Raw genomic sequence first — 22,113 nt, 5'->3', positions numbered from 1 at the left:
CTGTTTTTCAAGTATGGGGTCATTTCGGCACTACAAATTGGCCCAAAGGTGAAATCCATTTGTTGCCATGGTGCACCATCCGCTTTGAATAAAAGAACATGCATGCTTGCATCAGGTCAGACCAAATAAAATGGCGACATATTCTGTCGGTTAACGAGTAATTTCTTGAGTCTAGTAACACTTTCTGTAACAATATGCAGGAAACAATTATTACCCAAGTGCTGTAACTTTTCTATTGAACTAAACTATATGCTATGGCCAACTCTCTAGATCATATATTTCGTCCTTTTTCTGGCCCATGACCTGTAAAATTGCCCTCGGACGAGCATGTAATGTTAGGCTTAGTACCAAGTACCGTGCTTTGTGCCTTTCTGTGCAGCTAATTGTTCTTTCTGGCCGTGCCATTCACCGTGCTTTCTTGTTGCTGAATATCCTTCCTCTTTTACTTTACCAGTTATAGCCGGGCGTCGCTCTTCTTGATGTTGGGTATAGAGAGGCGACCATTTTCTGATTGTTGAGGATAGGATCCTAACCGAGTGCGACCCTTTTCAGGTTTTTGGAAGTTGCAGTCGATCGATATCCGGGACATTGAACATGGTGAAATAAGACCAAGTTTTAAAATGAAAACATTCATCTATGTAGAAATGAAAAGTAGATGCAATAGGACCATCCAGTAGATGCAATAGGACCACCCATCGTTGCAGCGTGGATGGTAGGGCTGCTGGACTCCACGCAGGAGGTCCCAGTTTCGAAGCCCCTGCGAAGCAGGGAGGCTGAAGCGTTGTGTGATGTTTTGCCCGGGGTGTATGGGTGGTGGTTTCTTGCGTGCCTCCCCAGGGTTTACTCCCCGGCTGTCGGCTGTGCGGCGGGTTCCCTGGGTCACAAAAAAAAAAAAAAGAGAGGTAGATGCAATAGGTATGAGATAGCTCTCAGCTATAATGAGCTGCTTCCCCGTGCACACAGCGAATTGTCACCTCAAAATAATATGCAGCATGGTCATCAAGGTTCTTATTTACTATCATTCGCCTGTCCTCGTCTATCGCATCTTGACTTATATCCACAAGAGAATAAAATACTATTGCATCTACGAATTCGTCAACTGGACCCAAAAGTTGCGAGGACTCCCATTAGAAAATTTTGATTTGTCAATGCAAATTCCGTCAGTTGTTGATGCCACGAACCAACAGCTAGACATGCTCTCGCCACGGTAATATACTTCTGGACGATTAATACACATCCAAAAGTGTGGTTGTGTGTGCATGCTTTGACTTTGAAACTACCCTACCCCGAACCTGTAAATATGTCGCATCAAGTATCAAATTTAACGGCTAAATCACTAGAAATGAATTTCCTTAAGAAAAAGATAAGGGAAGAGAGTGCACTGGCTGAGAAAGCAGCAAAAGTACAGTTCCTAAGATTGACCAGTGGCACCTTTATTACGTTGAGATTATTTTTGTACTCCAGTGACAATCGAATAAGATAAAACATTGCTAACAGTCATCTGAAGAAAACCCCAGTAATACTCAGGATGCCAAGGTGGTTGCAGGGCAACTGTCGTGTACACAGGCTAATACATCTTTGTACTCTCTCGATATCGTGAAGGAATCGTACACCCGGCCGTCGCGGCTTTTCTTGTACTCAAAGAGAAGAGACGAGCGATTGAAGGCTGTCAGCTTTACAAATCCAAAGTCATAATCTCGGTAAAGGCTCCAGCTCGGCGTGAGGTTGCTGAATGTCGACAAATGGCTTCCTCCTCCACCAGCGACTACATGGATGGTTCCATTGACGACGCCCGAATAATGATTCAATTCTGAATTAACACACTGGTTCTGTTCCACAAAGGGGAGAAAATGAATCAAATATGTTGCCGCGTAGATAATTCTCCAGAAACTAAATCAACAAATTCACATTGTCAACTTGAAGAGATCGAGTTGAAAAGCTGATACGACAGTGTTATGTAAGAATGCAGGTATGATCACACTGGTGTACAACTAATTGGAACCTATCTTTGGGTGCTTGATAAACCCCTAGAACGGACTGGAACTTCGCCCTAAATTTAAGACAAAGATTGCTAGAAAATCATGATTTGGCCCATTAATTTATAACATCTTCACCATGGAAGCTTCAACACTATTACTACAAGGAAAGAACCTAAGTTCTCGATTTTCCAGGAAAGGAATGATGTTGCTCAAGTCGTAAATGGTGGCTACAGGAGCAGAGCAGAAGCAGAATGAGTAAGAGAAACCATGTTCAATAATTAACCAAAAAAGGGCCTTTAAATCTGGTCGTAAGTTGTGAATGCGCATAAAAAGGAGAGACCTTTGTACTTGCGATGAGCAGTAGCATAAAGCATGCAACCATTTTGCAGCACCATATAACAATCAATCTATGCGTACCTGATAGATAGGGCAAGTTCTTTCATAGTTATGTACATGGCCATAGAAGGCAATGTCCACTCTGTATTTCTGCCACAGCCTCTGTAGATTTTGCCTTCCCATGGGTTCTTCAAAAGAGCCCTCCGAGCCATAATAACTGTCGGAGGAATAACCAAGGACCCGATGGGCTGCAAAAATCAACCAGGGCTGCTTATGCCTGTCCACAGTTGCAAGACAGTTCTCGATAAACCTGTGCTGTTCGGATCCCTCTCTCCAGTCGTGCTCACTATCGGCTATACAAAAGCGAAACATGCCATAGTCTGTTTTGTACCTGCAAAATTCATACGTCAACAATTTTAATACCTAGTGAGGATGTGCGTTAGCTCATATCTTATTTAGGTTCAAAGATGGTGGATCCCTAAAATACATGTGAATCCGCCACAACCACTGTCTTTAGAGATCGTTCCATGCTACCTTGTGGCTCTCTTAGTTTCTATGCAAAAGCTAACAGTGTAAAATCTATCGAGGAACAGCCCTATTTTGTTTTTCTCTGGTTCGAAAGCACTCAGGCAAGGAAAGGCAAATGATAAACAAGAGCATGCATCAAACAAAGCTCCCTTCTATGTGATGACTGAATCCCAATGTTTTATACAAAGAAAGGAGGAACCCCCTTTAGGAAATCTGCTACTAAGTTATCTCTCAACTCTTCATGCATAAAAGTCTATTCTTCAACAAGGATTTGAGCTATTTACCAGAACTTAGCTCTGTTCTCAGCAGGAACATAGAACATGGTCTCAGCAAGCACACCGCATTCCCCTCCTGAATCCGTGGTGTCATAGAAGGATCCTGAGTTTGGCCAATCACGTTCATGATTACCACTGCAGATGAAATAAACAAGAGGATATTTACTCAAGGTGAGTGATAGTATCGACAAGAGGGACCAACAGAATGAGCAATAACACACAACCTTCCAATCATATATGGGACGGTTGATGCAATAGGTTCCACCTGCGCTGTGAATTGATCCCACTGTGAGATGTACCCATTTGCATAACAAATGTCTCCAATGTGGAAAACTATGTCTATGTTCTTCAAATCTTTAATTAGCTGGTCTGTGGTATTGAGTGAACCAGGCTGGTAGTCACTATATTCATTTGAACCATCTCTCTCAGCCTGAAAAAATATAGGAACAAATGCAGTCAATCACTTATTAAACAAAGAACAATTCGTGTAACATTACCAATTAGAGTTAAGGAAATAATATGCTCTGCAGTGAATACTATCATATTTCCCAGGACACGTGCCATGCACTTCTATGGCATTGTGCTAACATAATCCGATGCATATCATACGACCATAAAGAGATATTCATATCCCAGCTCTCACTCAACCCGGAAAAGCAACAGTGGGGAAAACAAAAGGATCATATATGCACCTTTCCCATGTCACCAAATACTATAATGCGTTGCAACGAATCTTGTCCAGGATATGGAGATGATTTAAATGAATAGCTCTTGCTCATGATAGAGGTACCATTTGACAACAGATGACCCATCTTGTAGGTATACCTGGAAACCCAGCAAACATATCAGAATAGACGATGCTGACACCTCATCCCAATACTCTTGCTAAAAACAAATCATAAGATACATACAGAGTGTTTGGCCACAAATCCTTCAAAAAACTAGTGTGAATAAAACCTGCATCACGCCATCCAACTGTCCGCGCAGGTGAACCTGAAAATACAAGCTGTGAGAGTTAAAGCATCATCATAGCCTATTGAGCAGCGTGAGAAAATGGCCATATAGGGTCATTAGCTATGCGGTCAGCTAATTGTAAGGGCATTGAACAGTTTATTAAGTGATAAGTGGATGTAAAATCCAACATTCAGGGAGTTGTTGTGTTATTGTAAATTGAGAAAGGCCAAGAAAGTCGAGGAATAGATTAAGACATGCAACTTGAAAAGCACATCTCATCAAATACGCAAGGCCAACATACCACACATGCTATTCCTATCAATAGTCAGGGTTCCTGCTGGAGACCGCACTTGATTTTCTCCTTTGATGCCCCACTCGACAAAAGGGGCGGCTTCCTTTATATCATAACCACTAGTCCAGGTCACCGTCATCTGAAAAAATCAAAGGAGAATATCAAACAAAGTCCTCCAAAATGCTAATTGGGAAACGGAAGTCAAGCTAACTTACCTCATTCCATGACTTCCCTTGAGCAAGGCGTGGATAAAGAGGTGCCTTAGGATAGGCAAATATTATGGAGTTCGAAACTGCCACCATCTTTGGCTGCATAAACAATCAATTTGATGGGTAATCAAAATACTGGAAAGTTTGATAAAAGGATAACGGAGAGAAGCAGCTGTATGGAACAAGATAGAGGCAGGATGCAATTTTTATAAAGACAGTCCAAGAAGGAGATGCTAAGAAAGCTGCGCACATTTGAGATTCCTCCAGAAAATAGAGCAAATGAGAAATCTGCCCGCTGATTGATCAACTGGAACTTCAAGGAAGCCTTTCCTGTCTTCGTATACCCTGGATTCGAATAATTTGCATATTTGTACTGGTAAAGTAATATATACGGGTTAGTGAAGCTTGATTGACATATTTTTGGCAAGAACTTAACATGACAATATTTTTGGCAAGAACTTAACATGACAATGTCAAAATCCACATGAAACAAACCTTGATTGGTGCTGAGCATACGTACGGAGTCTGCTCTTTTGGGTCGTTAACTGGAGGACATGTTGATCCGCTGACAAAACGAATAATGTACCTTTAGCGCTAGAGACCAGAAACATAGAAATTCCAGCTCATCAGAAAAATAGACTAATGTCTACTAAAGAACCGCCTGATGATTGAGTTACTGATGAAATTTCGAGTTAGGAAGCACACAACACAAGAATACACATGTACGAACAAGAGCTGCATTACTCGAATTTTGAAGGGGAGAAAACGCCAACCCAGTCATCTCCAGACGCATTAGGGTATTGAAGATCCACAGTTACCCACTCCGTATCCTCACCCTGCATAATCGTAGATCACATTACCGGTACCCGTCAAGGTTCCTTCAGACCAAAACACTCAACGAACATCCCAATCGAAGAATCTCAGAAAACAAAAATAGTCTACATTGTACCCAAATAAAAAAAAAAAGGACCCAAAAAGTAAAAGGACTATCAAATCAGTGAAGTTAACTAAAAGAACGAGTTGCTCTAAAGCATTCGACTTTATCCCAGATGTTCATCCACACTGAACTTTATATGTGAATATTAAATTGGATTAAAGATGCCACTTAACTTCGTTTTCAAAAGGAACATAATCAATCACCCGCGCCCACGACTCGTCGTCACGCAACACCCAAGAACTATTAAAAATCTCACCTTTACGCCAAGAACGAGAGGATACGCCTTAACGGAAGCTGAATCATGGAGGGCCACCGTCGCTTTATGGATGGCGATGCTAGCGAGCGGCTGTTCTCCGATACCACCGACGTCTCCCCGAGCGGAGCTCAAGCTTGCGAAACACAGTGCGGCGAGAAAAATCGAAACTTTGGCGGAGAGGAAGCGTGGTCCCATGTTTCCCGGTGGTGGGCAGGCTCGAATTCAATCCGACTGGTGATGGCGAATCTGAAACGCAGCAGAGACGTGGAATTTAACGGCAATTCGGGACGGTCAGAGATGCGAGTTAGATACCGGGAATAATTCTACGTTTGACTTTTGCTAAACTGGTTGGTTCATTCTGCTTCGGATTTCTTGTGGGACACGCGAGAAACGAGAAGATGAAGGAGGGAAGTCGGCATCTGTTCCGAGGAACCTCCGATCTCTCGCTCCCGCGACGAGTGAAGTGGAAGTGAAAGAATTTTAATTTGTTCGTTTTGAGCTGCTGTACCTGGCGAAAACAAACGCCAAATTATTTGCAGAGACACGTGTCGATGAGGGTGTGGAACCAGAATATTTAAAACGCTATTTCAAACATGAGGAAAATGGATAACGACACAAATTGATCTCAAACTTTAAGATGTGATCCGATCCTCAATTTTAAATTTATTTAATATAATCTTTAAATTTTAACCAATGTCATTTCTAAACGTTTAATTTATTTAATGTGATTTTTGGACATTTAATTACATCTTTAATTTAGTCCATAGATTGTATGAACATGTTTGATATTGTATAGTCTATGGACATATTAAACAAATTAAAAGTTCAAAAATAACATTACATATTGAGTTAAAAGTTTAGAAACCATATTGAAAAAAAAATTACAATTTAGATATCCCTATGTCATTTACACTCGAGAAAATCATGACACATTTTTTTTCTTGACATCTTATAATTATGCAACAACCCCGTGACATTTATTCTCAGAAAAATCACGTGACATTTTTTTCTTGATGTACTATGATTATTCATAAATTATTTGTATCATTTATCCTATGAGACACTTTTTAACTTCTTGACATTATGCAGCTTCCGGAGAGGCCTCCCGACAGTCTTTTCTAATAGTCCTGCTAGTGAATTAATAATTAACAAAATCAGTAACTTTAAGAATGCGAGATCAAGTCAAAGAAAACTTACTTGGCTTCATTGCAGATTCTATTTACATGTCGGCGGCCCACCGCGGCCCCACGAAAACCATGTGCCATATTTTGCCAACTGCGAGGGAAGTGAGTTCCCGAGCCTGCCAACCTTTCTCATGAGGGTAGATATGAAATCAAGGAATAAAGGGTCAAGAAAAGACAACAAATAGAGATTGGAATGGGAGGAAAATGGCTTAAATTTTGTTTGGTAACGTTTCTTTCCTTTTATTTTTCTTTTCTTTTATTTTTCGGAAAAGAAAAAAGAATAATTTTCCATTTGATAACATTAACTAATTTTTCTATTTCCTAAAATGGAATCAAAACAGAAATAACAAATAGAAAAAAAAAATTACTTCTTTATTTCTAAAAACCAAAAAATAATAAAAAAATAAGGTCATTTTAGGAAACAAGTTCAATATAACATAATTCTCCTCGACCCAAAGTCAAGTCTCATAACCCCTATTGTCAACAGCAGCCGATGTTGCCTATGCTCCCAAGTAGCCTTTCTCATTTTAGAGAAACTTTAGAGAGAAAAGCTATGAATGGTATTACTTGTGAATGTGACGAGTACAACGAAGAGGAGACCCTATATATACAAAAACAAGGTAAACCGTATTCGTAGATCTTTTCTCGATCTAACGATGAAGATCATATCTCCCCAACTACCAATTACTTCGCCCCAGTGGCCACCCTTCGCCCCAGTGGCCACCCTTCCAACATGGAAGGGGGAGGTGAGGGGTTCAAATCCTCACCTTCTCAGGGGGGATGGGGGGTAGGGACGCGTAAGTTTGAGAGTGGGTTGCGACTCCCACGCCCTGCAAGAGGCAGGGCACAAGTCTGCAAGTGAGTGTAGAGTAGAAATAGAGTAGGACTGACCAAAAAAAAAAAAAACTACTAATTACTCGCATTTATTACATACAAATACAATTACCGTATCGCCCGCTCACAAGAGTATTCTAGAAGACTCGAGAAAACCCTAGGACTCGGGATACAAGCCGAGGGTCGCTTGATCCACAGATGTGTCACGGCCGTCCCTTAGCTCTTGGATCGGCTTTCTTTTGAGCCGTTCTATGCTGTCATTTTTAGCCATCCATCTTTGACTTAATATTATGTTTGATTTTCTTAGGACATCTTAGAATATATTGATAAATTAAATCATTACAAGAGTCTGGTTTTATTCAAACATGAAATGTTAAGTCTTCATCGACATTTTAATGATTAAATGAAAAAAAAAATCAAGAATAGAAATTTTAAGGTATGTTTTTTTTTTTCTATTCCAAAAATAGAAATTTTGTACAATTATCAAACATGTTTTTCTATTTAGAAACTTGTCGAGAAAATAAAATTAAAAAAAAAATATTTTCAAGAATAAAAATGTTATCAAATGCGTCTTAAATTTATAAATGTCCTCCAGCCCTTTCTTGTGATGGCAGATACAAAACCAAGAAATAAAGCGTCAAGGAAAGAAAGAGCAGACAGAGATTGGAATGGGAGGAAATTGGCCCACAGCTGCCAGGCCACGGCAACATCATCTCCTTCTTAGAATCAGTGCTCCTGAAGGGAGCTAAAAGTCTTACTTGGATTGGATTACTACGAGGCCAAAGTGGTTGGTTCACAGCCATCATGTACACATGCCAGCACATCCCTGTATGGTAAACGAATCGTAGACCTTCCCGTCTCTGCTCTCCTTGTACTCGAACAGAAGGGACGAGTGGCTGAACGCGGTGACGCCGGTGAGCTTCACAAATCCGAAGTCGAAGTCTCTATACAGGCTCCAAATCGGCTGCAAATCGCTGAAGTATGATATCCTCCACCACCGACATCGACGTGGATCGTCCCCATTCACGGTGCCCGAGCAATGCGAATTTTCTGAGTTCACGGACCGATTCTGCATCATCCGATCAACAAATTGACTGTCATCATAAGTATCAATAGCGGTGCATAAGGACTCGAGGAGGATGAGACTGGCGTCGTTGCCTCTAGCTTTGAATGATCAAGTTAGCCTCGGTTACAAATGCTTAGTCTTGTAACAAGAGAAAACAATGCCTATAGGATGCAGAACAATTAATTAGGCTCCAAAAACTCAGCATATTTGTTTTACCTGGTTAATATTGCATATTAGCTTAAAGTCTAAGGACTATATTGAATGATAGATTAAAATTTAAAGGTCGTTTGTGTCATTTACGCTTGAGAAAATCATGAGACAATGTTTTTTTCTTGAATATACTGTAATTATGCAGCAACCATATAGCAATTATCCTCAGAAAAATCATGTGACACTCTTTTTTCTTGACGTACTGCAATTATTCATAGACTATTTGTATCATTTATCCTCAGAAAAATCATGAGACACTTTTTCTCTTCTTGCCATGATTATGCAGCAACCATATGGCATTTCGTGATAATTGCAAATCTGGTTCCCTGTGCGTCCTGCAATGCCCGTGATGTGAAAAAAATACGGGAATAGTCCAGAGCCCCCCGTCGGCAATCTCTTCCAATGGTCGTGCCAATGACTAAATTATTAACAAATATTAGTAACTTTAATAATGGGAGATCAAGTCAAATTTTGTTTACATGCTGGTTCGCCGCCTTCCCATGAAAACCATGTGCCGTTTCGCGCCAACCGCGAGGAAGGCGAGTTTCGGGGTCCTCCAGCCCTTTCTCACAAGGGCAGATACAAAACCAAGGAATAAACGGTCAAGGAAAGACAGCAGACAGAGATTGGAATGGGAGGAAAATGGCCTGAAGCTGCCAGGCCACGGCAACGTTCTTTGTTATGCCCTTTTCCAGGCAAAATGCAGTATAGATCTCCTTTTAATGTAACTCACAAAGAACCCCGAGACGTTCCTCATCCAAGGATCATCTCAATCTTAGAATCAGCTGGCTCCTGAAGGGAGCGAAAAGTTCTGCTTCGATTGGATTACTACGAGGCCAGAGTGGTTGGTTCACAACCATCATGTACACATGCCAGTACATCCCTGTACTCCCTAGAGATGGTAAATGAATCATAGACTTTCCCGTCTCTGCTCTTCTTGTACTCGAACAGAAGGGATGAGTGGTTGAATGCGGTGAGCTTCACAAATCCGAAGTCGAAGTCTCTATACAGGCTCCAAATCGGCTGCAAATCGCTGAAGTATGATAATTGAGATCCTCCGCCGCCAACAACGACGTGGATCGTCCCATTCACAGTGCCCGAGTAATGAGACCTTTCTAAGTTCACGCATTGATTCTGCATCATCCAATCAATAAATTAACTGTCATCATAAGTATCAATGGCGGTGCATAAAGACTTGAGAAAGATAGACTGGCATTGTCACTTCTAATTTCGAATAATCAAGTTAGCCTCGGTTAGAAATGCTTTGGCTTGTAACAAAGAAAACTATGCCTATATTATGCTCAAAGAACAATTAATTAGCCTCCACAATCTCAGCGTCTTCGTTTTACCTGGTAAATCGGGCATGTTCTTTCATAGTTATGGACATGACCGTAGAATGCCATGTCAACTTTGTATTTCTGCCACAGCTTCTGCAAGCTATCCCTTCCCATAGGCTCCTCGAAAGAGCCCATCAGACTGTAGTAATAATCCAAAGAAGAATAGCCAAGAACACGATGCACGGCAAATATCAGCCAAGGTTGCTTTTGTCTGTCCACTGTTGCAAAACAGTTCTCAATAAACTTATATTGTTCAGAACCCTCCCTCCAGTCGTGTTCACTGTTGGCTATGCAGAAGCGGAACATGCCATAATCTGTTGAATACCTGCACAAATGCGGGGACGGGGGTAAGTTTTGTATTATGCCATTACTTGTACTTCTGCATGCAAACTGCAAATGCTAGAAATTGATTATGTAGAGTCAGAGCATGGGGAAATTAGGAGAAGAAACATGCCATGCGAACGCACAAAGTGCATGGTCCATTACTCGTCAACTCATCCAAGATTAGTAATGACCTCATTTTCCATGAGAGTCAAAGACTTCTCCAAGCTATCATTCAGATTTGTCCCTTTCAACCATTGCATGAATAGATTTGAAAAAGGAACGTCTCTGATTCTTTCATGTGGATTTGTTCTGAGAATGGGAATTCTCCAGGTATTCCTGCAAATTTCATTAATTCCTGGACACTTATTGGCTCTTTTAATTAGTTGACTGTCCTGTTAAACATGCGTTTCCACCTAAATTACAATAGCACCAACCACTTACCAAAATTTCGCTCTATTTTCTGCGGGGACATAGAACATGGTCTCTGCTAGGACGCCACATTCACCACCTGAATCATTGGTATCGTAAAATGACCCCGTGCCTGGAGCATCACGCTCATGATTCCCACTGCATCCAATTCCAGCATTACATATAGGTTAGGAAGTAGCTTGCTAATCCACACATGAAATGTGTACCTCGCAATCATGTACGGGACAGTCGATGCAATGGGCTCGATCATAGATGTGAACTGATCCCACTGTGAAATATATCCATTTGCATATGTTATATCACCTATATGAAACACTATGTCTATGTTGTCTAAATCCTTGATGAGCTGATCTGTCGTGTTTAACGAGCCTGGCTGATAGTTATTGTACTCATTTGAACCGTCACGCTCTGCCTGCAATCCATCCACGTGATTCCATAATAGAAAAGGAAAACATTCAACCATGTTCAGATAAGTAGATGATGTGAAAGCACAGAAATTAAACCAGATTGGGTAGACTGTATAAAGTGCTGGAGCTTGCAAATGAACAGGAAGCAAAACCTAAAAGTTTGTGAAAAGCATAATGCATCTCTGAAACTTGCTTATGCTGGACTAGATATGGCATGTAATTATCTTGTCAAATCTTATTCAATCAAACTATGAGATTTCATGCTATATGAAGAAAGAGAGACACTTCATCTTATATGACAACCAAATTGAAAACTTTGCCAACACTCTTTCCCAAAAAAGAAGTCGAAAATCAGCATTAAGTGAATCTTGAAGCTATTTAATAATCAGGAAAGACTAATGCGTGGCATTGTTCTTCCTGAGTTGTGCTGCTTTTACCTTTCCCATATCACCAAATATTACGACACGCTGCAATGAGTCTTGTCCCGGATATGGAGATGATTTGAAGGAGTATGCCTTGCTCCAAACATATGAATTGTTAGCTAATCTGTGGCCAAGCCTATATGTGTACCTGGAACATCAAATCAAGAAAAACATCGATGGTAAACCTGCTTATGTGGTAAAACTTGTGACATGTATGTATTAGTCCAGAGCAATACTCTGCATTGGGCCACAGATCCTTTAGGAAACTTGTATGTATGAAACCTGGATCTCGCCACCCCACCGTTCGTGCAGGTGGACCTGCAAACAAGAAGATTTCCTCAGAACCATGATGTGTTAGTTTAAGATTGGAGGATGGTCCTATAGTTTGGGATTTATATTCAGCCATTGCCATACACCATTTGCCTTGGAACCTGCAGGTCTAGACCTAAAATTGTAGACTCACAGCAAGGGCATATATTTGGCAACTACAGTTTCAGCGCTTCACAGCAAAATGATCATTGAATGTCTTGGTGACGATGATGACAAGGATTTTGAAAGGAGTAAACCTGAACCACAACTAGCTGTCAAAGAGTTTACTCCTTCACGTACAAAACAATCATACCACACATGCTATTTTGCTGAAATGTCAATGTTCCAGCTGGCGATCTTGTCTGGGTTTCTCCCTTAACACCCCACTCGACAAAAGGAGTCACTTCATCAATATTATAGCCACTAGTCCAGGTAACTGTCATCTGTATTTCACATCAAAGCAATTTATATCACCATTATCATATTTTCAGCATATAGAATAGACAGTTGCTTCTGTACTATTGCACTATATTACCATCTAGAAAAGCATCTCAGACCAGAGAACATACCATCAACAAAATTATCAAAACCATTATAACTGAGAGAAATAACAAGGCTTAATAACTGGGAATATGCTAACACGAATGTCTGAATCATTCTAAAATCTTCAGATTGGTGCACTTAAATCTGGACAAGCATATGGAAACATTTTAGCTTGGACCGAATGATTGTGGAGAAAACCTGAAGAGAGAAAGAAAACAATGCACTGAGAGAACTTACTTCATCCCAAGACTTCCCTTGCGAAAGACGTGGATAAAGGGGTGCCTTTGGATTTGCAAAGTTAATGATATTCGAAACTGCCACAAGCTTTGGCTGCAAGAATTATGCATGATTGATCAAAGCCCGAGTTTCCACGTGACAAGTGCAAAATAACAACCGAGTCTTCAAATACTAAGTGCTCCTAAAATATATTAAATCCTTCTTTTGGCCCGATGCGATGCCATTACAATCTGGACCAGATCAAATATCAAGGAAACTGAGAAGCAGGTAGAAAGTACATTTGACAGCCCGCCTGAGAAGAGCGCAAATGAGAAGTCTGCTCTCTGATTTATCAGTTGAAACTCCAAAGAAGCATTCCCCGTCTTTGTATAGTCAGAGCTGGACTCATTGGCAAACTTATACTGAAATGGGTGTCAAATGCAGCACGAATAAGCATAACCAAGGTCAAATTTGATTGACAATATTTCAATTATGAAAAATTCAGAACTTGCATGGGTGGATCAATCTTTACCTTAATGGGAGCTGAGCATATAAAAGGTGCATGCTGCCTTGGATCAATAGGTGGACAGGTAGAGGAGCTGAAACATTAGAGCATATTTTTATTGGTGAAGCTATGAATAGAGGAGGAAAGCGACCAGTGACAACTTGCAATACTTACTCATCTATGTACAGTTTCCCAATTTTCTCATCAAGCTAGACTGATATTTGATTGAACAAATTAAATTTCTGAAGACTTCCGCAATTCATACGGCTACAGATAATGTAGATATACAGAATAAGAACGGAGTAGGAGGCAGGAGGTTACTTGAAGTTGGCAGGAGAAAAAACTGCAACCCAGTCATCTTCGGCAGGTGCGGGGCTTTCAAAGTCCACGACAACCCACTCAGTATCTTCCCCCTACACAGAAGCGTGCGCACAGATATAAACATTATGATGTAAGGTTTTGCTCACTATTTTCACCAGAAATTAAACATAACCAAGTAAGTGAACAAGGTCTGTGATTGGTGACAAAGTCATATTAGAGGAATCTTATTTATCCGATCTAGCGCCACCATACACAGGTTGTCACATATCAGACTAATCTGACAAGTCGGACTTTATCTGGATCAGTCATCAGCCTATTGAAAAGTAGGTTTCTGTATGTGGGTCAATATGCATTATCAGCACCAGTCAATTTAAGATAAAAATAACACAATTTTGAATTGATGATCTCAAGTTAATCAAACAATTATACACTCGTTCTTCCTTTCTGCTGATCCAAAGTCTGCACCTTCTCTATACAGGTTTTTGTTCTAAGAACCAAATAGCTTTCTCTTTTACAATCAAAACACCTATACTCCATGTTGACCTCTGGAATTCCCATGGAAATGGACCTAAAACGCGTTCCGTGAAGCAAGTCTCAAAAGATCCCCACAAGACTGGAACTGGATACAATTTGCAAATCTACCATTCTCTACTCGAGTGTTTAAGAGAAGCGCAAGCACCCAATTCTTTCTTGTTTGGCCGTGAGCTGACCAGAACACGACCCACTTGCACGAGGATATTATTAGCTACAAACGAAGAACTCGAAACACAGAAAGAAGACGAAACTTGGAACGATGGAACATGGAGTGGAAGAGAGAGAGAGAGAGAGAAGGGAACGAAGAAAACCAAGTACCTCGAGCCCAAGAACAAGCGGGTGGGCTCTGACGGAAGCGTTCTCATGAAGCGCAAAAACGGCGTCGTGGATGGCTATCTTGGCGAGCGGTTGCTCTCCGCCCGCGGCGCTCGCGATCCGAACGCCGAGCACCGCCAGTAGGACCGCCGCCAGCGACAGCGACAGCAACGAGGAGCCGCCGAGGAGCGGTGGTGAATTGGCCATCTCTCTGTATCGCATGAAGCGGCAGGAGGACGAGGATCGTCTGTGATGGAAGTTCGTCCAACGTTAGTCGTCGTGAGGATTCCTTGGGAGGAACATACCGGCCATGGATTGGCCTGCTCCTGTTTTTCCCGCGCCGAGCCGGCGGTAACTTTGAGGGGACCAGAACGACGGAGATTACCGTTGACCCTTCACCCTTCGGTTTGGGAGAAGATAGTAGAGTGCATTCGGGCCGTACTAGAACTCATCGCTCGTGGAAATGAAAATTCTCGATTGGATTTGGGGTAAAGTCGAAATTCGATCATGACTTTTTCCGCAATCTTTCAATAAGCAGGTCCAATAAAAATCTTCTGTCATATGGATAAGGCGTACTGAATCTTATGAATCAGTCGTTTTTCTAATGAAATCATTTGTTAAAATAATCGGTTGTTATCCCACAAAATTTCTCATTCAAGTTTACTTAAAATTTTCCGATGATTTACTCGAACTTCTAATTATCAAGAAGATACATCCATTTGGCTGTGCTGAGGAGTAGACCCGTTAATCATGTCGTGTGGATCATCAAATAAAATCCGATGCACAGCCAAAGGAGTTAAAGAATCATCTGTCCCCAGAAATCATTTTTTAGCCAAAGGAGAAAAAGTAGAAGCAACATCAATCCCTTTTTGTCTTTTAAACATGGACAGCGTGCATTGCATTTCGCATTCAAAAGTTGCAGGATCTTACGCCGCTCTTCCGAGTGACATGAACATAATATCAACAAATGCAATTTTTTCTTGTCCTTCCCGTAATTGTTAACTCCCGATTGCCAAATTATCACGACTAGAGAAGACTCCTATTATCGCCGCCGGGAAATAAATTACCGTTTTACTATCAACCCATTGTATTAGGTAGGACTGAAGTTGCTTGATGATGACCAAAACCATTACAAGGACAATGGCACAGCGCACGCATTCTTCCCAACAAATGTAACGAGGAAACAAAAACCAAAACCCCTCGAGCTTCAACAGGCACTTATAGTGACCTCCTAATTGTTCCTCGAAATACACCGTCTTGATCAATTGACTTAGCAAGGCATAATCTTAATCATGGACTAGTACATCATTTTCTAAAATTTTGATATAAAAAACAGCAACGAAATGCTGCATGTCACCTTTTCTGGAAGTTGTACTTAGCCACTCTTTCTCTATTCCATGGCCATCATCAAAATCTCTTTTCAATTCTTACACTGGATAAATATCAGCAGCTAGCCATTCTTCTGTACAGGTAGCAAGGCTTTGCGAAAACAAAATTAGTCGTCATGCAACAAACTAAAAGGAGAGAGATTATTCACACAGACACCATGTCCATAGAGAAAACTCCTGTTGTTCTACTTCTGTGAATGCACCTAAAACCAGCAGGAAACACAACAATTCACCCTTGCTAAGTGCATATACAAAGTGACTTGAGCTCTGCGCGGTTCACTTGTTTACGACTTGAGGCTTCGGAAAGAGAGTGGACAATTGCTTTTCCAGCGCGACCAAACTGAAGCATTATTCAGAATATAGATCACCAAACCACGGTAAAAGAGTCAAACTGAAATATGGTAGAACAAACTTGAGTCACTCACATTTCGTACTTCTGAAATGCTTCATTTCGTTTGGCCACATAAAGTTCACTATCTCTCGGTATGTTGTTCAAAGGATTGGCTATCAATCAATGAAAACAGGGGAAAAGAAGTGAGACATCATTAATTGGAAAGTAAAACAAGCGAAGCAGTAAAATAATCGAGGGGGAAAAAAGCACTGCAGACAGAAAAACGCCTTCAACCATTGATCAATAATAAAAAAAATTAAAAAAAAAAAATTTCATTGGTTGCTCACTGGCATTATAAAGAGAAGCGAGCATGATCTAAATGCACTTTGCCAGGTTGACTAGCAACTGCATCATGGGAAAAGCAATAAACATGCAAGGACAGACGGTAATTTTGCATCTTTGACAATTCTTCACAAATAAAGTCAGACCCAATCATCCAGAACTTAGCAGATCCTTTCAATTTTAAAGAAAAATCTAACTGCCCACTGTCTTCCCTAGTGTTAATGCATTCTCTAAAATAGGATTCTGTGTCAAAGTGCAAAGTGATATGGCGGACGGAGAATTTCACGTTTGGGGGCAGGGTTCACCACCAGCCCATGGTACTGAAAGTTTTCTATTACTGGAAATTATGCCATCGTGCTCTAAAAGCTGGAGATGAGAACAGAAAATCATACATGGAATTGCATCACTTGCTTCTGAACCACGTCTTTGCTAGCATTAACAGAAGGAGCTTGAGGAAGCAGCTGTAAAAGCAAAGCCATTATGAAATAGTCAATAACGAACACAATCATCAGGTCTATGAATGTCGAAAGATAAAATTTTGGTAGAATTTTGTGGAATCACGTGAAGCAGATTGGAAAAAAAAAACAGAAACTAAAAAAAAATATGGAGAGAGGATGCCCCAGGTCTCTAAGCACAGTGATATGATCGGCGAATTGGAAAGTACTTAGAAGCAATACCTTCTGTTTTTCCCGTCTCTTTAGTATCTTCATATGGCATTTTTTGATGTAGTGCGTCAAATGATATCGAGAATGTCTTGAGCAAAGCTGTTCTCTGATCTCTGGGTTGTCAGTTAGCCAGTCAGATATATCCTTGGATTTAACTACCTCATCCTGTTCCAGTGATTCCAACCAGGAATAAACCGGTAGCCATTGATCGGTACGTTGAAACCGAGCTGGTGGATAATTCATATGACCTGTTGTTTCCTTTTCCTGCCATAAGAAAAAATACCATGGATTCGCATGAATTGCCACTCAGTGCCTAGTAAATAGACATGGCAATATCTTCAAAAGTTAAAAAATAATAATAATGATAAAGTATGCAATAGAAAGTCAATCAAAAGAGTTTAGGTTTCATGGACTTCCTGCAAAGAAATTGATCATAACAAGATTACAAGACCTGCACCAGCTTTGCAATGGTTCTTTTCCCCCTTTCAGTACAAGTTGATAGGAGAATGATACCTGACTCCATACATTTGTGTGGCTATTTAAGTTCATGATCTGACGTGGTATGCTCTTGAATCCCAAGGGGATCATTCATTAATAGAGAATCCGGAACATTTAATAATAATAAATCCTCCACAATCAAAGAGAATCTAGAACAATTAATAATAAAATCTCCTCCACAATCAATCACTTACTAAAAGGACAACTCCACAACATCGACAAAAAGAAATCCAACTCTTGATATCTGACGAGATCCCAGCATTTAGCCTCGTGATTTTGAATTAAGCTAGCATCACAAGTGATTTTGTCATGCTACTAATTTCATTAAAGTTTAGCAAACAGAATTTATGCAGAAATATAATGTCAATCCATCTTTTCTTTTTGAATCTCAATCACATTTTTAAAACCTGATATCTTTTTGCAGATCCAATGTGATTATTGTATTGAAAGCATTTTAAGCTGGAGCATACATAATATTCATTATACAGAAAGCACACAGTGCAACATCCGAATGAGTATACTGGATGATTAAAGTCAATCAAGTAAACATAGCGTGAACCAAAACATTTCAGCAGCTTGTTTCCATGCTCTTAATCAATTGATTACAATTCAAATCTATGCTTTCCAACTGCTTAAACTGAGTGAGCACACTCCTCTGGATAATTAAGGACACTCTTTCCAGTCATTTCAAGGCTCCTGGCAACAAATTTTGGAAAGTATAGCAGAACTGAACCATCTATCGACAACATTCCAAGCTTTTTTTTTTCCTTTTTGAAAGAAACATGCAATGCTTTAACCCATTGAAACTCTGTCTTTAAAAAAATTTGTATCCTGAAACTGCAATTAAATTTGGGCACTAATCCCCTCAACAAGTCTTCTATACTCAAACCATATTAATACACATGTACACAATCAACCTGAACAACAAATATAACCTCTACTCAACTCAGATAACCCTGTCTAAACTGTCTTCTAGCTTTTTTAACTTTTCTTCTTTTCGTGGGTGATCATGCATTCATCTCCGGGTTCTCCACAAACTATACTTCCTCCTGAGAATGGCCTGACAATTCATGACTCCAATGACATTCTAACTGCTCTCCACTTCAGTCTGCACTTCCATCTTACCGGCCATGCTGGCGACACTTTGGCATGCGCCTTCAGTACGTAATCGAACATCCTTTTTTTCCATCCTCTCATTTACTTCTCCTCCTATAAGTAACAACCGATACGCATTTGAAATCGAATCCCCCAAATCACGCACACAGTCCAACCCGCCAGCCGGCAAGCATCGTTCAATCCGTTTCGATTCTCCACCATACAAAAGGAAAAGATGCGACCTTTCCCATCGCGAAACAAGTTTACCAACAAGGAGCACACAGTCTCGGGCGAAACGACTCGAAATCAAAAAAAGGGAGACGGCGGAAACGGGCGTGTACCTCTCCAGGGATTTGAGCCGGTAACCGGAGGATGTTCTGAATGGAGAGGAGGCGCTCGATGAGCTCGGCCCTCTCCATGGACCTGAGCTCCGACGGGAGGGCGTCGTGGTTCACGTCGATCCAGGCCTCGACGTCGGTGGTGGTCACTTCCTTCGCCTCCGGGAAGGCTCGGAGCCAGGCTCGCGCCATGACCTCCCATTCCTGGGTCTGGTCGGTCTGGCTGGGGACCGGATCGCGCTCGTCCTCGTCTAGGGGTCCCGCCGGCGGCGGTGCCGAGCTCGACATTCTCGACCTGGTGGGAACTCAGCTCGAGGTCCGGGACGAGGCGAGACGGGACGACAGGGGTCGCATTTGAATTGGAATACGAGGTATCATACGCACATGTACGTCGTATCATACAGGCCCAGATACGCTAGTTGGGCTGGGACATGCTCCACGGCACGTGGCAAAGACAGTGGGCCCGTGGGGCGAGATTACGGACCCGGATGCACAAAATTGTCCGAATAGATTTGACCCGTTACAGAATCCGAAGGCCATATTCATCTTCTCAGGAGCGTTTGCTAACATTTCTGTTCAAAAATTGTTCCAGGGAACAGAGCCACGGCGTGGTTGGGCGAGGCTTGGCCTCACCTTGGTTGGGTGAGCTCGGGCTCACCAAATGCAGGCGAGCCCGAGCTCGCCCAGCCAAGGTGAGGCCGAGCCTCGGCGATGCTCCGGCGAGGTCGCTAGCCCTCGACGATGTTGCCGGCCCTCGACGACCGGTCGTCGGCCATGGCCAAAGCCGGCGACGGCCAAAGAAAAAAGAAAAAGAAAAGAAGAAAAAAAAGAGAAGAAAAAGAGAGGAGAGATAAAATTTGTTCTTAAAAATTATTTCAAAAACAAGAAACATGTTTTTTTTGTTTCTCGTTTTTATTATAAATGTGTTTAGGAACAAAAAAATAGATTTGGAACAAAAACGTAAACAAATGCATTTATATTGAAATTTTGTTCATAAACAAAAAAAAAAAGAACATTAACAAATAAGGCCTTATTTGACCATTTTAAGAACTAGAAGAGCAAGCATATAATCATCATTGCCGTAGCTGGCGAGAATGCAAGATTTGAAACTCTTCACCATCAAATGGAACGTGACATATGCGCTCGAGAGCTGGTCATGTGTCTTAAATTATTGCAGGTAGCTCATGCAACAATAAATGAAAAATCTTATATAACACGTGATATACAATATATTTTGATATCGTTCGACTGTCACATCAGTTAAATTTGATTAGAATGTTTGAGAGAATTGATTAGAGAATTCGTAAAAGTATAATAATTTGATTGGACAAATTAAAAGTATAAGAACTTAATTAGAAAATATATCCAGGTATAGTGATCAAAAGTATAATTTTTCCTATTTTATAATTCTCAACCTTCCGTATATTCTAACTTTAACACACAACACTAACCATATGACAAAGATGAATTAATTTGGAGCAAAATATGGTGGTCGCTCCGGATTCAGTCATGTTTTATCCTTAGATAGAACAAAGAAGAAAAATTACAACCAAACACGAGCCAATGCCTCAGCTCCTATCCACTGCTGCATTATGAGAAAAGCCAAACTCCTCTTGAATTCGCAAATACGACAGTCCATAATTACAAGAGGAACGTCGTCACAGGTCCGCATTACTTCCCGTTGGCATTGATCCGGCTTTGCCAAAGCACCCACACACCTATTGGCTTCCCGAGACACATGCTTCATCTGAACCGATGTAACCGTTGCAGCGACGCCTTGCATTCAAAAAATGTAGGAACCGGCATTGAGTTTTAGTTCGATCCACGACAACATTCGACGTCAATTGATCATCACACTCTATTTCAAATGTTGCTCTCAAGAGCTTATTCAATTGCACCCTCACAATGCTTTGGCCTTGATTGGCTTTTAGTAACAAAAGTGCTACCAATCTTTTAACCCACTTTTTTTTTTTGGTCTCTGATGAGACCACCGCCCACATTGTGCCACTAACTTCTAAAAACCGAATCATCCGCATTCAGCTTTAATCATTGGGTTCAATTAGACTCTTCAAGTTCCGTGCTCATGATAGCATTAAAAAGAAAAAAATCAGCAACTTCAACCTGATTTGCATGATCAAGTTAGAATTAGCTTTATCATTATCAAAAAACTTTCCCATTCCTTTAGCCAGAAGAGTCCAAATCACCATGGGGAATAAGATTTTCCACGGAATACTAGGATTTCTGCACTAGCACTTGGCACTAACATTACCGTCTATACAATCTTTCAGAGATTGTCCACAAAAATAGCTTCACATAAACTCCTGAGAGCAGATGGCGTCGACGTTCGTTCCTCCATCCACGAGCTTCGTTTAAGTAGCAATGCTATTCTTCAGAGCCAGCTAGCCAAATGAAATGCCTGAACCGCTTTCTGGCGTTCTTCCTTGTGAATTTCACCAAGCGAGGCCTTGGATTGCCGATGCCATGGCCCAGATGCATTTCGGCCCAATTTTTTGGGTTCTACACCTTGGAAGGCCGACAGATCACAGGCCCAGACGCGAGAACTGTCCGACCGAAACCGAAGACAGCACTCTTCGGGCCTGTTTGTTTGTATTTTTTTTTGTTTTTAAACACTTTTCTGTTTTTTTTCTTAACAAAAAGGAACAGAAACGCATTTGGACGCGTTTCTTTCTTTTGTTCTTTTGTTCCTGGAACATGTTTCAAACACTTTTGAGAA

At 41.0% G+C, this 22,113-nt stretch overlaps 3 protein-coding genes across 4 annotated transcripts; all 3 read right to left on the bottom strand.

The window, feature by feature from the left end:
• Positions 1-1,390: 1,390 nt before the first annotated feature.
• Positions 1,391-6,254, bottom strand: LOC104426164 (probable inactive purple acid phosphatase 27). The gene is made up of 13 exons (XM_018865608.2): positions 6,094-6,254; positions 5,767-6,012; positions 5,318-5,409; positions 5,069-5,138; positions 4,824-4,946; positions 4,580-4,672; positions 4,374-4,503; positions 4,030-4,111; positions 3,811-3,943; positions 3,343-3,548; positions 3,128-3,253; positions 2,397-2,706; positions 1,391-1,829 (listed from the first exon to the last, which is right to left on the bottom strand). The coding sequence occupies exons 2-13, from the start codon at positions 5,959-5,961 to the stop codon at positions 1,524-1,526; spliced, it is 1,866 nt and encodes a 621-aa protein (XP_018721153.2). The 5' UTR covers positions 5,962-6,012; positions 6,094-6,254; the 3' UTR covers positions 1,391-1,523.
• Positions 6,255-8,342: 2,088 nt separating this feature from the next.
• On the bottom strand, positions 8,343-15,245 carry LOC104430914 (probable inactive purple acid phosphatase 27). 2 transcript variants are annotated; one of them, XR_005547793.1, is made up of 13 exons: positions 14,726-15,245; positions 13,874-13,965; positions 13,580-13,646; positions 13,347-13,469; positions 13,069-13,161; positions 12,602-12,731; positions 12,216-12,297; positions 11,995-12,127; positions 11,357-11,562; positions 11,163-11,288; positions 10,410-10,722; positions 9,835-10,194; positions 8,343-8,503 (listed from the first exon to the last, which is right to left on the bottom strand). XR_005547793.1 is itself a non-coding variant. In XM_010043632.3 (12 exons), the coding sequence occupies exons 1-12, from the start codon at positions 14,942-14,944 to the stop codon at positions 9,889-9,891; spliced, it is 1,890 nt and encodes a 629-aa protein (XP_010041934.2). In that variant the 5' UTR covers positions 14,945-15,245; the 3' UTR covers positions 9,484-9,888. The 2 variants fall into 2 exon arrangements, 1 of the variants encoding a protein (XP_010041934.2); XM_010043632.3 differs by lacking the exon at positions 8,343-8,503 and having other exon boundaries at positions 9,484-10,194.
• A 795-nt stretch (positions 15,246-16,040) lies between these two features.
• Positions 16,041-19,720, bottom strand: LOC104426162. The gene is made up of 6 exons (XM_039305285.1): positions 19,383-19,720; positions 17,461-17,712; positions 17,176-17,244; positions 16,832-16,898; positions 16,536-16,614; positions 16,041-16,450 (listed from the first exon to the last, which is right to left on the bottom strand). Exons 1-6 carry the CDS (start codon positions 19,665-19,667, stop codon positions 16,387-16,389), a joined length of 816 nt encoding a protein of 271 aa, XP_039161219.1. The 5' UTR covers positions 19,668-19,720; the 3' UTR covers positions 16,041-16,386.
• Positions 19,721-22,113: the final 2,393 nt, after the last annotated feature.

The sequence above is a fragment of the Eucalyptus grandis genome, chromosome 11, assembly GCF_016545825.1.
Source record: "Eucalyptus grandis isolate ANBG69807.140 chromosome 11, ASM1654582v1, whole genome shotgun sequence".
NCBI classification, from domain to species: Eukaryota; Viridiplantae; Streptophyta; class Magnoliopsida; order Myrtales; family Myrtaceae; genus Eucalyptus; species Eucalyptus grandis.
Note: the sequence above shows the minus strand (reverse complement) of the source record. Positions and strands in the feature narration are given on the sequence as shown.